Source organism: Lasioglossum baleicum, unplaced genomic scaffold (assembly GCF_051020765.1).
Source record: "Lasioglossum baleicum unplaced genomic scaffold, iyLasBale1 scaffold0027, whole genome shotgun sequence".
NCBI lineage: Eukaryota > Metazoa > Arthropoda > Insecta > Hymenoptera > Halictidae > Lasioglossum > Lasioglossum baleicum.
In genome coordinates, this window is record NW_027469087.1 from 1,180,628 (window position 1) to 1,195,869 (window position 15,242).

General features: G+C 44.9%; 1 protein-coding gene across 1 annotated transcript; it reads right to left on the reverse strand.

The window, feature by feature from the left end:
• Nucleotides 1-9,888: 9,888 nt before the first annotated feature.
• LOC143219382 (uncharacterized) lies at nucleotides 9,889-15,015 on the reverse strand. Its single transcript, XM_076445396.1, has one exon. It carries the CDS (start codon nucleotides 15,013-15,015, stop codon nucleotides 9,889-9,891), a length of 5,127 nt encoding a protein of 1,708 aa, XP_076301511.1.
• Nucleotides 15,016-15,242: the final 227 nt, after the last annotated feature.

Consider the following 15,242-nt stretch of genomic DNA (forward strand, 5'->3'; position numbering starts at 1 on the left):
CCTAAGCGGCGCGAACCCCTGGCCACTAGTAGCTTAATGTAAATGCTGTTATGTTGATTAGTTTTACATATCAGAGACACATTGTATTAACCCTCATACGCTCCTCAAGAATATTTTCCTCAATCCGCGAGTGGTTCGTAAGATTGAGATCAGCTTGAGCCCAACGCTAGATTTCTCAAAACCGCGCGGATATTGCGTAACAGCAACGGAAGAAATTAAGGGGCCGCCACACCGGTTAGGGAAACTAAATTCCTCAATTTCGAACAAATTTCGGATCTTATGCTTAGGACAGAGACGGAACGAGGCTAGCTACCGCTAGTGCGATAAAGATGGTACATTAGACAGAAATCCAGACTTTGTAAACTCAAACGTCGAAAAAAACTTCTTTTTTATATTGATGTTCCCTGACACCCCCACCCCCGCGGAGAGGGGAAATTAGTTTAGATTGCCCCGAGGCCGGCAAAACCCCCCGACCAGCTAGGTCATACCGGGAGTTTTGAGGGAATCAGAGTCAATCACAGTTCTGAACTAAAAAGAGAGGAAATTCTGGTGGAGGACAGGCGCAAAGTTTAGTATTTTGTTCCTACCACCCCCGATTAGGGTGTCATTTGAAAGAGCTCGGGAAGAGGTATTGACCCTCATAGGCTAGGAGCGCCTCCGAGGTCATCCGAAGGGCGTATAGCGTTTCTCGTAAATTAGAAAAGTTCTGTATATATTTGGAGTCGCGAGGGCATTAGGATCTCCATCCCAAGGTCAGAGTGGAGGTGCCTTTGACTTTGAAAATTCTGACAAAGCCAAAGGTCTTGGAAACCTTTTTCAGATTTTCAAGGTCAAGGTCAAGGTCAAAGGTGCAGGCGGGATCAGGAACCTGCCCCGAAGGTCGCCATATAAATTTGCGGTGTCGAGCGACAAAAAGTAGTGAAAAGTGGCATAGAATAGGTTAATTTAGCAATTAAGGATTTAGGTTTTTTAGGCTGCGTGCGGATAGGAATAGTGTTAAACGGTTAGATTTAAGACTGCGGTTTCAATGTTTCATATAGTTTGGATTGACATCTGTAAGGAAAAAATAAAATCCAGGTTAGGTTAATTTTGATTAAAATTGATTATAAAAAAAAGGGACCAGAATTACGATTATGAAATTTCGCGCGCGCCATAGAACTGTGTACGGAACCTTTAAATGGACACAAAATAAATGACCCCCGCCGATTATGAATACGAAATTTCGAAAAAAAATTTTTTCTGTAAATGATACGCGTTACACTTGTGTTATATGATTACGAAATATTGCAAAAAATCGATTGTCACGATAAAATTTTGGTAACAAAGGCGATCTAGATTGGGCGCCGAAAGAAGAAGGTTCGAGAAGAAGTATCAAAAGCTCTCATGATTTATTTAAACATATTTCAACGAATTGCAGCAATGTAGTACGTCATTTGTAATGAAAGATTATTTGATGTTATAGGATCGGATTTTTCCAAGATCCCTGTTTCTGATCACAGACACTCTGTTAAACTGAAGCACTTCAATTTAACATGCACTATTTCATATATTGGATGATTGCAAAAGCTCATACTCAATTTACCTCGTGAACTTGTCAGAAACTAAATGTGCAACTTCTACGGAAAAGGAAATGACAGGTTGTTAAATGTTCGGAGACAATTATAGAAAACAGAGTTACAGACTATATAATTGATTAATAAAACTGTTATTTATCCCAAATAGGGTACGAACTTTTGCAAACACATTACTAATACATTACGTTTAGTAATACATTATTGGCTAACGATTGAAGGCTGTTAAAGGATCTAGTAAAGAATCATTGGTCATGGACTTTAGAAAATGACGAAAATATATTATATCTTAAATATAAACATATTATTAATATATTCAACGAAAAATATCCTGCATCGCTTATGGGAAGCAGTAGTTAGATTTTTTTTAAAATACTGTCCACACTTGGACATCAGTCAATTATACATATAGGGGAAAATTATAACAAGATTTTCTTGTGGTCAAACAATGGATTATATGTACTTACTTAGACTACATTATCCTAACAACTAGTCAATTCACTCATAAGAGCACGTCAAGATAAAATTGACTAACATCTTACATTCTAATACATCTACTACGCCTCGAAGTTATTGAACCCACGCTCGCCACACTCTGCACTGGATTTCGAGGAATTTTTCGAACCACTCCAGTTTTGGTTCTGACGAAAGGAACAACTCTTCTCACCTGTGCAGGAATTATTAGATCCCTCTGTACGATCGTTCTCGGCTCATCCACAGCTTCCCCTAGAAAACGTTCATTCATTATCCGCATTGCACGTTGCTTATGATGCCTAGCGGTTTGTCTTAGGATCTTGTCTGCCCTACAGACATTTAACCATTTCCGTGACACTTGAGCAGCGCAAAGCAGAGACTTAGGCTCCAACTAGCGTAGAATCAGCTGGGATATCTCCGGCGGGAGTTCAGAAATGAAATCCAACTTGGCAGGTTCCAGTAGTCCTAGCGCACGGAGGAAAGACCTGAAGAACTCCATGTTGCCGCTGCAGCGTCAGGATCTCGAATGATCTACTGTTCCAAATTTTGGGTTTATATACCCTTGGTTACGGTTGATCGCCTGTTCCGGATCGGTGACCCGACCAATCAGGATCGAGCTCGGATGAATTTATGTTTGTCATTGTTATGTTAACTTGCTGTTGAGTGCACGCATCAGGAAATAAATTGTTGAATTTGTTTGCCGTGTATCAAACTCTAGGGAAATGTTTCTGTTTGGAATACCTTATGAAAATGTTTCATTTTGGAATACGCCATGAAATATGTAGATAACATAAATTTACATCTTAAGATGTTTTCTTTCAATGACATAGGGAGTGGTATAGGTATGATGTTTAACCTACCGTCGGGCGCAGCGGCTCTAAGAGATACATCAATCACTATTTTGTGCAGTGTGATACATCCTTAAGCGGCGCAAACCCCTAGCTACTAGTAGCTAATGTAAATGCTGTAATGTTGATTAGTTTTACATTTCAGAGACTCATTGTCTTAACCCTCCTACGCTCCTCAAGAATATTTTCCTCAATCCGCGAGTGGTACGTAAGTCGGTCCGGATTGAGATCACCTTGAGCCCAACGCTATATTTCTAAAACCCGCGCGGAAATTGCGTAACAGCAACGGAGGAAATTAAGGGGCCGCCACACCGGTTAGGGAAACTAAATTCCTCAATTTCGAACAAATTTCGGATCTTATGGTTAGGACAGAGACGGAACGAAGCTAGCAGCCACTAGTGCGATAAAGATGGTACATTAGATAGAAGTCCAGACTTTGTAAACTCAAACGTCGAAAAAAACTTCTTTTTTATATTGATGTTCCCTGACACCCCCCCCCCCCGCGGAGAGGGGAAATTAGTTTAGATTGCCCCGAGGCCGACAAAAACCCCCGACCCGCTAGGTCATACCGGGAGTTTTGAGGGAATCAGAGTCAATAACAGTTCTGAACTAAAAAGAGAGGAAATTCCTGTTGGAGGACAGGCGCAAAGTTTAGTATTTTGTTCCTACCACCCCTGAGTAGGGTGTCATTTGAAAGAGCTCGGGAAGAGGTATTGAGCCTCATAGGCTAGGAGCGCCTCCGAGTTCATCCGAAGGGCGTATAGCGTTTCTCATAAATTAGAAAAGTTCTGTATGTATTTGGAGTCGCGAGGGCATTAGGATCTCTATCCCGAGGTCAGAGTGGAGGTGCCTTTGACTTTGAAAATTCTGACAAAGCCAAAGGTCTTGGAAACCTTTTTCAGATTTTCAAGGTCAAGGTCAAAGTCAAAGGTGCAGGCGGGATCAGGAACCTCTCCCGAAGGTCGCCATATAAATTTGCGGTGTCGAGCGACAACAAGTAGTGAAAAATGGCATAGAATAGGTTAATTTAGCAATTAAGGATTTAGATTTTAGGCTGCGTGCGGATAGGAATAGTGTTAAACGGTTAGATTTAAGAGTGCGGTTTCAATGTTTCATATAGTTTGGATTGACATCTGTAAGGAAAAAATAAAATCCAGGTTAGGTTAATTTTTATTAAAATTGATTATAAAAAAAAGGGACCACAATTACGATTATGAAATTTCGCGCGCGCCATAGAACTGTGTACGGAACCTTTAAATGGACACAAAATAAATGACCCCCGCCGATTATGAATACGAAATTTCGAAAAAAAAATTTTTCTGTAAATGATACGCGTTACACTTGTGTTATATGATTACGAAATATTGCAAAAAATCGATTGTCACGATAAAATTTTGGTAACAAAGGCGATCTAGATTGGGCGCCGAAAAAAGAAGGTTCGAGAAGAAGTATCAAAAGCTCTCATGATTTATTTAAACATATTTCAACGAATTGCAGCAATGTAGTACGTCATTTGTAATGAAAGATTATTTGATGTTATAGGATCGGATTTTTCCAAGATCCCTGTTTCTGATCACAGACACTCTGTTAAACTGAAGCACTTCAATTTAACATGCACTATTTCATATATTGGATGATTGCAAAAGCTCATACTCAATTTACCTCGTGAACTTGTCTGAAACTATACGTGCAACTTCTACGGAAAAGGAAATCACAGGTTGTAAAATGTTCGGAGACAATTATAGAAAACAGAGTTACAGACTATATAATTGATTAATAAAACTGTTATTTATCCCAAATAGGGTACGAACTTTTGCAAACACATTACTAATACATTACGTTTAGTAATACATTATTGGCTAACGATTGAAGGCTGTTAAAGGATCTAGTAAAGAATCATTGGTCATGGACTTTAGAAAATGACGAAAATATATTATATCTTAAATATAAACATATTATTAATATATTCAACGAAAAATATCCTGCATCGCTTATGGGAAGCAGTAGTTAGATTTTTCAAACAATACTGTCCACACTTGGACATCAGTCAATTATACATATAGGGGAAAATTATAACAAGATTTTCTTGTGGCCAAACAATGGATTATATGTACTTACTTAGACTACATTATCCTAACAACTAGTCAATTCACTCATAAGAGCACGTCAAGATAAAATTGACTAACATCTTACATTCTAATACATCTACTACGCCTCGAAGTTATTGAACCCACGCTCGCCACACTCTGCACTGGATTTCGAGGAATTTTTCGAACCACTCCAGTTTTGGTTCTGACGGAAGGAACAACTCTTCTCACCTGTGCAGGAATTATTAGATCCCTCTGTACAATCGTTCTCGGCTCATCCACAGCTTCCCCTAGAAAACGTTCATTCATTATCCGCATTGCACGTTGCTTATGATGCCTAGCGGTTTGTCTTAGGATCTTGTCTGCCCTACAGACATTTAACCATTTCCGTGACACTTGAGCAGCGCAAAGCAGAGACTTAGGCTCCAACTAGCGTAGAATCAGCTGGGATATCTCCGGCGGGAGTTCAGAAATGAAATCCAACTTGGCAGGTTCCAGTAGTCCTAGCGCACGGAGGAAAGACCTGAAGAACTCCATGTTGCCGCTGCAGCGTCAGGATCTCGAATGATCTACTGTTCCAAATTTTGGGTTTATATACCTTTGGTTACGGTTGATCGCCTGTTCCGGATCGGTGACCCGACCAATCAGGATCGAGCTCGGATGAATTTATGTTTGTCATTGTTATGTTAACTTGCTGTTGAGTGCACGCATCAGGAAATAAATTGTTGAATTTGTTTGCCGTATATCAAACTCTAGGGAAATGTTTCTGTTTGGAATACCTTATGAAAATGTTTCATTTTGGAATACGCCATGAAATATGTAGATAACATAAATTTACATCTTAAGATGTTTTCTTTCAATGACATAGGGAGTGGTATAGGTATGATGTTTAACCTACCGTCGGGCGCAGCGGTTCTAAGAGATACATCAATCACTATTTTGTGCAGTGTGATACATCCTTAAGCGGCGCAAACCCCTAGCTACTAGTAGCTTAATGTAAATGCTGTAATGTTGATTAGTTTTACATTTCAGAGACTCATTGTCTTAACCCTCCTACGCTCCTCAAGAATATTTTCCTCAATCCGCGAGTGGTTCGTAAGTCGGTCCGGATTGAGATCAGCTTGAGCCCAACGCTATATTTCTAAAAACCGCGCGGAAATTGCGTAACAGCAACGGAGGAAATTAAGGGGCCGCCACACCGGTTAGGGAAACTAAATTCCTCAATTTCGAACAAATTTCGGATCTTATGGTTAGGACAGAGACGGAACGAAGCTAGCAGCCACTAGTGCGATAAAGATGGTACATTAGATAGAAGTCCAGACTTTGTAAACTCAAACGTCGAAAAAAACTTCTTTTTTATATTGATGTTCCCTGACACCCCCCCCCCCCGCGGAGAGGGGAAATTAGTTTAGATTGCCCCGAGGCCGACAAAAACCCCCGACCCGCTAGGTCATACCGGGAGTTTTGAGGGAATCAGAGTCAATAACAGTTCTGAACTAAAAAGAGAGGAAATTCCTGTTGGAGGACAGGCGCAAAGTTTAGTATTTTGTTCCTACCACCCCTGAGTAGGGTGTCATTTGAAAGAGCTCGGGAAGAGGTATTGAGCCTCATAGGCTAGGAGCGCCTCCGAGTTCATCCGAAGGGCGTATAGCGTTTCTCATAAATTAGAAAAGTTCTGTATGTATTTGGAGTCGCGAGGGCATTAGGATCTCTATCCCGAGGTCAGAGTGGAGGTGCCTTTGACTTTGAAAATTCTGACAAAGCCAAAGGTCTTGGAAACCTTTTTCAGATTTTCAAGGTCAAGGTCAAAGTCAAAGGTGCAGGCGGGATCAGGAACCTCTCCCGAAGGTCGCCATATAAATTAGGGACAACCATGTTGTCGGATCTTTTCCGACCCGGGACGTAACAATATAAAACAATGAAACCGCACTCTTAAATCTACCCGTTTAACACTATTCCTATCCGCACGCAGCCTAAAAAACCTAAATCCTTAATTGCTAAATTAACCTATTCTATGCCATTTTTCACTACTTTTTGTCTCTCGACACCGCAAATTTATATGGCGACCTTCGGGGGAGGTTCCTGATCCCGCCTGCGCCTTTGACCTTGACCTTGACCTTGAAAATCTGAAAAAGATTTTTAAGACCTTTGGCTTTGTCAGAATTTTCAAAGTCAAAGGCGCGTTCACTCTGACCTCGGGATCGAGATCCTAAGGCCCACGCGACTCCAAATACATACAGAACTTTTCTAATTTACGAGAAACGCTATGCGCCCTTCGGATGACCTCGGAGGCGCTACTAGCCTATGTGGCTCAATCCCTCTTCGCGAGCTCTTTCAAATGTCATCCTACTCGGGGGTGGTAGGAACAAAATACTAAACTTTGCGCCTGTCCTCCACCAGAATTTCCTCTCTTTTTAGTTCAGAACTGTGATTGCCTCTGATTCCCTCAAAACCCCCGTATTACCTAGCGGGTCGGGGGGTGTTGTCGGCCTCGGGGCAACCTAAACTAATTTCCCCTCTCCCCAGGGGGGGGGGGTGTCAGGGAACATCAATATAAAAAAGAAGTTTTTTCGATGTTTGAGTTTACAAAGTCTGGACTTCTATCTAATGTACCATCTTTATCGCACTAGCGGTAGCTAGCCTCGTTCCGTCTCTGTCCTAAGCATAAGATCCGGAATTTGTTCGAAATGGAGGAATTTAGTTTCCCTAACCGGTGTGGCGGCCCCATAATTTCCTCCGTTGCTGTTACGCAATTTCCGCGCGGTTTTTAGAAATCTAGAGTTGGGCTCAAGCTGATCTCAATCCGGACCGACTTCCGAGCAACTCGCGGATTGAAGAAAATATTCTTCAGGAGCGTATGAGGGTTAATACAATGAGTCTCTGAAATGTAAAACTAATCAACATTACAGCATTTACATTAAGCTACTAGTAGCTAGGGGTTTGCGCCGCTTAAGGATGTATCACTCTGCACAAAATAGTGATTGATGTATCTCCTAGAACTGCTGCGCCCGACGGTAGGTTAAACATCATACCTATACCACTCCCTATGTCATTGAGAGACAACATGTTAAGATGTAAATTTATGTTATCTACATATTTCATGGCGTATTCTAAAATGAAACATTTTCATAAGGTATTCCAAACAGAAACATTTCCCCAGAGTTTGAGATACGGCAAACAAATTCAACGATTTATTTGCTGATGCGTGCACTCAACGCCAAGTTAACATACCAATGATAAACATAAATTCATCCGAGCTCGATCCTGATTGGTCGGGTCACTGAACCGGAACAGGCGATCAACCGTAACCAATGGTATATAAACCCAAAATTTGGAACAGTAGATCATTCGAGATCCTGACGCTGCAGCGGCAACATGGAGTTCTTCAGGTCTTTCCTCCGTGCGCTAGGACTACTGGTACCTGCCAAGGTGGATTTCATTTCTGAACTCCCGCCGGAGGTATCCCAGTTGATTCTACGCAAGTTGGAGCCTAAGTCTCTGCTTTGCGCTGCTCAAGTGTCACGGAAATGGTTAAATGTCTGTAGGGCAGACAAGATCCTAAGACAAACCGCTAGGCATCATCAGCAACGTGCAATGCGGATAATGAATGAACGTTTTCTAGGGGAAGCTGTGGATGAGCCGAGAACGATTGTACAGAGGGATCTTATACTTCCTGCACAGGTGAGAAGAGTTGTTCCTTTCGTCAGAACCAAAACTGGAGTGGTTCGAAAAATTCCTCGAAATCCAGTGCAGAGTGTGGCGAGCGTGGGTTCAATAACGTCGAGGCGTAGTAGATGTATTAGAATGTAAGATGTTAGTCAATTTTATCTTGACGTGCTCTATTGAGTGAATTGACTAGTTGTTCGGATAATGTAGTCTAAGTAAGTACATATAATCCATTGTTTGACCACAAGAAAATCTTGTTATAATTTTCCCCTATATGTATAATTGACTGATGTCCAAGTGTGCAATGTCTGATCTTGTTCGATCAGATTTGAGAGAATGCGAAGGAATGAAAGGCTTTGCGTGTGTGACCGAAAAGTGATCTCTAAGAGAAAGAGTTGAGGAGAACTATTGCGGATGAATGTATGAGTGTAACGGTACGATTTGAAAGTGAGACGAGTGGACTGAATGTTGAATTAAATGGAAAGGAGTCGGATCTACAATAAATCAATTGTATTTTGCACTATTGTTCACAAAGATTGTCAGATGTTGAAAGAACTAATAAACGATTGAAAAATAACAATGAAAATATACTGTGGTTTGACACTTGTTGCGTAATGATCAGCTGAGCTGTTTGTCGCAAAGAGAGAGAGAGCGCGGTGGTGCTCTCTCACTTTTATTGTCTCGATCCTTCTGGAAGTTCGTCATGCTCCGATGATTCCGGTTGGGCATTCGAGAACATTCCAGAAGAATCGAGACTGGATTTAGCCAATCACGTTCTTGGCCTTTCGCCCGCGCGAGCCTCGATGGCAGACGCCGTTTTATCGCATTCAAGCGAAATCACGCGGGGCGCGTCGTGATTCGCTGTCGACCGGCCGAGATCGTCGGGCATCATGGCGCTCGCGCGCGCCAATCTCGAACATGCCGCCCGCCTCGACTTGTCGAATTTCCGCGAGTGTAAGAAAATTAATAATGTGCGGATTTCAACGAAATAATGGAATACAGTGTGACAATTGAAGTATACAATGCATAAAGCGTATAATGAATTGATGAATGATAGAAGATTATCGCGAACACGCAGTGGTTAGGATGATCGCGAGAAAGGTTAAGTGTGACGTCACGGCTTGCTTTATGAATGAGCTGCGCTTGCGCGAAGTGAATCGTACTCGTACTACGCGTACTACGCAGTTGTAGTAAATCAGGGAAGCGAATGACTTGACCGCGTGTCATGGTGAATCGATGCGGTCATCGATCGTTCGCGTCAATCGGCAACACAATTAGTTTGTGTATCGGTCGTACGAACTCGGAGGTTGCAGTGACTGCTTTCACGACACGGACTTTCCCATCGCTTCCTGGATGCACTTCCTTCACTCGAGCAAGTGGCCATTGAGATGGTGGTGTTGTTTCTCCTGAGATGATACACAGACGACCAGGCATGATGTTCTCCTGTGGGCGGCGCCATTTTGATCGAGTGGTGAGTCCATGCAAGTACTCTCGTTGCCACCTCAACCAAAAGTGATCTCGCATATGGGTTACCAGCTGCCATCGTGTCAGCCGGTTGACTTCCTGATCCACCAGTGACGGTTCCGGAAGTGCATTCAAGGCGGTGCCTACAAGAAAATGCCCTGGGGTTAATGCTGTTAAGTCTGACGGATCATCAGAAAGAGCAGCTAGTGGCCTTGAATTGAGGCAGGCCTCGATTTGAGAGAGGAGAGTCGACATCTCCTCATACGTGAGGCGAGCCTCCCCTACTGTTCGCCGAAGGTGATGTTTGGTCGACTTGACTGCGGCCTCCCACAATCCACCGAAATGAGGCGCAGCTGGTGGGTTGAAATGCCACTGAGTACGGAGGTTGCCCATCTCATCTCTGATGTTTCTGTTTTCGAGGCAGCTGGCGGTGAACAAGCGGCGCAACTCCCGATCTGCTCCCAGGAAGTTCGTACCACAGTCACTGTACAAGTGGGCACAGTGACCTCGCCGCGAGATGAACCGCCGGAAGGCAGCCAGGAATGCCTCGGACGAATAGCTGGACACCACTTCAAGATGCACGGCCTTGGTTACCATACAAATGAAGACGGCGAAGAAGGCCTTGGTTGCCTTGTGGCCACGCCCAGGTGATGTCCGCAACCAGATGGGGCCTGCGTAGTCCACTCCGGTCGAATGGAATGGTCGAGCCGGAGTGACTCGGTGCTCTGGCAATTGACCCATCAATTGTCGACCTGGTTCCGCCCGCCATCTCAGACAAGTAACGCATCTACGGATCGCTGCCTTGACCCTTGACCGCCCCTTTGGAATCCAGAACCTTTGACGTATGGCTCCTAGCGTGGCTTGCACTCCTCCATGCAACGTCTTGAGATGGCTGTGAACAGTGTAAAGTTCTGTAAAGAGGGAATCAGGAGGCAGGATGATAGGGTGTGCTTCATCTGGATTTAGATGGGCCTTTCTCAGGCGACCTCCGACTCGTAGCAAATTGTCGCTACTAATTACAGCTGACAGAGGTGAGAGAATGCTCCTTGACTGTACGCTTGTTCCCGCAGCTAACATTCTCATTTCCTCCTTAAAGTAGGTTTTCTGGACTAGCTGAATCCAGGTTTTCTCAGCCTCATCGATTTCTGTTGCTGACAGGGCTGAGGAATGACCATTGCTGGAGGGGTTGGTGCTGGTTGTGGCTGGTGAAGTGTTGCGTCGCCTTCTGAGCCACCGTAAACACCATGCGGTGACCCGTAACAGTTTTGTATATGACGAGAATCTCGTCAAGATGTCATTGTCCTCGCCATTCCTTTCTGATTTATTGACAGCAGCAACTGTTGGTCCCCTTTCTTCTGGTAACTGATCATGGTTGTCCGGTTGCGTTGCAGCAAAGTGCTCAGTATGCTGAAGGAATTCGGGGCCCGTCCACCACAACGACAAGTGCAGCAGTTGAGACGGTGAGAGCCCTCGAGAGGCGCAGTCAGCTGGGTTTTCAACGCCAGCTACATGGTGCCATTGTGCCTCGGGAACTCTGCGCTGGATGTCCGCCACTCTGTTCGCTACATAGGTTTTCCACCTGCTTGGATGTGCCTGAATCCATCCGAGGGCAACTGTGGAATCCGACCATAAGTGCATCGTGGTGTTGGTGAATTCCAGTGTTGTGGCGGTTTTCTGTGCTAATCGTGCGAGGAGATGTGCTGCACAGAGTTCCAAGCGTGGTAAGGAGACCTGTTTTAATGGCGCCACCTTGCTTTTCGCCGTGATCAGTGTGACCTTCCACTGCTCATCTTCCTCTTTCGTCCTCAGATAGAGGACTGCCGCATAGGCTCGTTCTGAAGCGTCAGCAAAGCCATGCATTTCCCTCTGCGTGGGATGTGCGCTGCAAGACAGAGGGCGAGGTATTCTCACCCTTTCGAGAAGCTTCAGTTCAGCGCAGAATGATGTCCAGTCGTCAGCCAGCCCCGAAGGAAGGGGAGTGTCCCATTCAAGTCCTAGTAGCCATGTTGATTGAATGGCTATTTTAGAGCGCACTATGACAGGTGTCAACCATCCTAGCGGATCAAATAATTGTGCTGTCTTTGACACAATGCTGCGTTTGGTTGGAGGTTGTACTTCGGCATCGGTGATGGAGTATTGGAATGTGTCTTTGTGCGGTGACCAGTGTAGTCCAAGGGCAGTATGAGTGCAGTCTGTCCATGTTTTGCGCTCTTCCTCTTTGCTTATGAGCAATGTTGACTGCGTAGATGGACCCTCGACCTTCTCCTTAGTGACCTGTTGCAAATCGGTTACGTTTGACGCCCACTTTTGGAGAGGAAAGCCGCCCGCCATGCACAGCTGTTGAAGTTGATCGGCAGTTTCCTTCAATGCTGTGATTGTATCAGCTCCAGTGAGGATGTCATCGACATATGCATCCCGTTTGATGGCCAGTGCACCCTTGGGAAACTGTGAGCCTCCATCTTCCGCCAGTTGACGCAGTGTACGCACAGCTAGATATGGAGCACACGAGAGTCCGTAAGTAACTGTGTTCAGTCGATACTCACGTACTGGTTGACTTTCAGCATGTCTCCAGAGGATGCGTTGTACGTCTCGGTCATCTGGATGTACGAATATCTGCCTGTACATTTTAGTAACATCGGCTGTTACAACGTATTGGTGTTTACGCCATCTTAGGATGACGTCAGAGAGTGCAGGCAGCAGGTTCGGGCCCACATGGAGAGTATCATTGAGAGACGGTTGTGCTGGCTCCGACCACGAACCGTTAAAGACCACTCTCAATTTGGTTGTGATGCTACTTGGTTTCAGGACCCCGTGATGTGGAAGGTAGTGAGTCTGGTTCTCATTTGAGGATCCTTCTACCAGGGACATGTGACCAAGTTGACTGTATTGGTTCAAGAAATCGCAATACTGGTCCTTGAACTCCTTGTCCTTGCTGAACCGCAGCTCCATCCTTCTGAGCGAATGCCAAGCTGCTGATCTTGAACCAGAAGTGATAGCTACGTGAGTTTTAAAGGGAAGTCTCACCTGGTATCGACCTTCTAGTGTACGTGAGTGAGTGGTTGCGTAATGGTGTTCGCACTCTTGCTCATCTGCTGTCCATGGCGAGGCTGCATCTGAGAGATCCTCCTGCTCCCAAAATCTTCGTACGAGCGAGCTCAGGCTGTCACCAGTGGTTGTCTGATGCACTTGTGCGTGCATCGAGCTGGACGATGTTCCTGTCATCCCAGTGATGATCCAACCGAATATGGTGAGTTGACCAACTGGCTGATTCAGAGCTCCCCTTTTAACACCCTCCTTTATCACTGCAGGGTAGACATCGGCACCTATCAAGACCTCAATGGGTGCCTCGTTTCCTGGTGAAGGATCCGCCAGTTGCAACCCTCTCAAGTGTACCCATTCTTGATTCAGTTTGGCCCTGCCGTGAGTGTACGTTGAGAGTCTGGACAAGATCACTGCCGTGACCTTGATGGGATCGTCCCTCTTGCAGGCCGAGATGTCAAGCGTCACTCTGCCACGAGCTTTAGCGAGCTGTTGTCCTCCGACTCCAAAAATGTCAACTGTAGCTGCAGTGCGAGGTAGTTGGAGCCTTTGTGCTAGTCCTTCGCTTATCATCGTTATCTCGGATCCCTGATCGATGAGCGCTCTGACTGTTTGACGTCGGCCGAAACGATCTGAAACATGTATCATTGCAGTGGCTAACAATACTTCACCCGTTCTGTTACGGCAATCCTGTGCATGGTGGGTTGTCCTTTCGGGCGTGGAGACGTCCTTGATTGCCCCATGGATCGTCGTATGGTGCCGTTCTCCGCACTTGAAACAGCCCCTTTTCGATGGACAAGTAGCAGTGGTGTGATTGCCAAGACAGTTCCTGCATAGCTGGTGTTTTTCCACAATGGATTTCCGGTCTTCAGGTGAGCTTTCCTTGTACGTCGAGCAATGCATAAGGTAGTGATCCTTTGAGCATATCACGCAAGTAATCTGCTGTTGTTTCCTTTCTGCATGATTGATCCGAGCTGTTTTGGTTGTAGGTTTAGCTCTGCTGAAACTCGGACCTGATCGAGATTTGGTGAATTTGGCTTGACTCGAATCTGAACCTGACGGCCTCGGTGAAGCCTGCATCATCTGGAGCCGCCTGATCATGAAGTTCGTCAATGTTGTATAGGAAGGTGGATCACTGTTAACGGTAACGCTTTCCTCCCACTTATCCCTGGTAGTAGGGTCAAATAAATTGACTATGGAATGCACAAACCAGTCAGCAGTTTGATCTATGGGTCTTCCTAGCCCTTCCATGGTGTTGACGACGGTGGAGACTCCCTTCTGTATTTGGGTCATTTCTTGCACCGAGCTCTCCCTCATCTTGGGGAGCGCTGCCAACTTATCGAGACAGGATCGGACGAGAATGCGTTTATTTTCATAGTGCTCCATGAGTATGTTCCACGCTTTGGTATAATTCTCGTTGGTGGTTGGCAGGTCCTTTATGAGGTCTACAGCCTGATCCTGGAGACAGCCCTTCAAGTAGTGGAGCTTGTCTACCTCAGTCAGCCCTTTCTTACGATCGATCATGGAGAGAAACCGATCCTTGAACGAGGGCCAGTCTACATATTCTCCACTGAATTGTGGTAGCGGCATACGCGGGATTGAAGATGATCCGGATCCTGAAACATCTTCGTGACTCTGGTTTGTCCTTCCGTCTCTGGTTTTGCTAAATACCTTAGCCAAATCGCGAAGCCGGCTCTTCTGCGTCAAATAGGCCTCCTCTACGGCATCAGCCATGTCAGTCTTGACGTAGTCGCTGTCCTTGATCGCAGCTTTGTGACGGTACGTTAACAGATCATGGTTCTCTTGAAATCGTGTCCAGTAATCTTCAAGGAGTTCTAGCCTGGTGTCAACATCGCTTTCAGTCATCTTTGCTTGTGGAACTGATTTTTTAAAATTGTCCATGAGGCGAGTGATTTTTCCTCCAATTAGTCTTTGTTTGTGGAGCAGATCATCGGACGAGAGATCCATTATAGGATGCGGCTGATTCGCTGAATGGATTTCTAGCACGAGATTCACCGATTCACCACCACACTAGACTTTAAGTTGCAGATCCTTGGAAGGAAGGTGCCAGACACGTGGAGTATCCGGCTCGA

Excerpts from the sequence above, each read along its gene's own strand:
- LOC143219382 (XM_076445396.1), bottom strand. The coding sequence starts at position 15,015 with ATGACTGAAAGCGATGTTGACACCAGGCTAGAACTCCTTGAAGATTAC.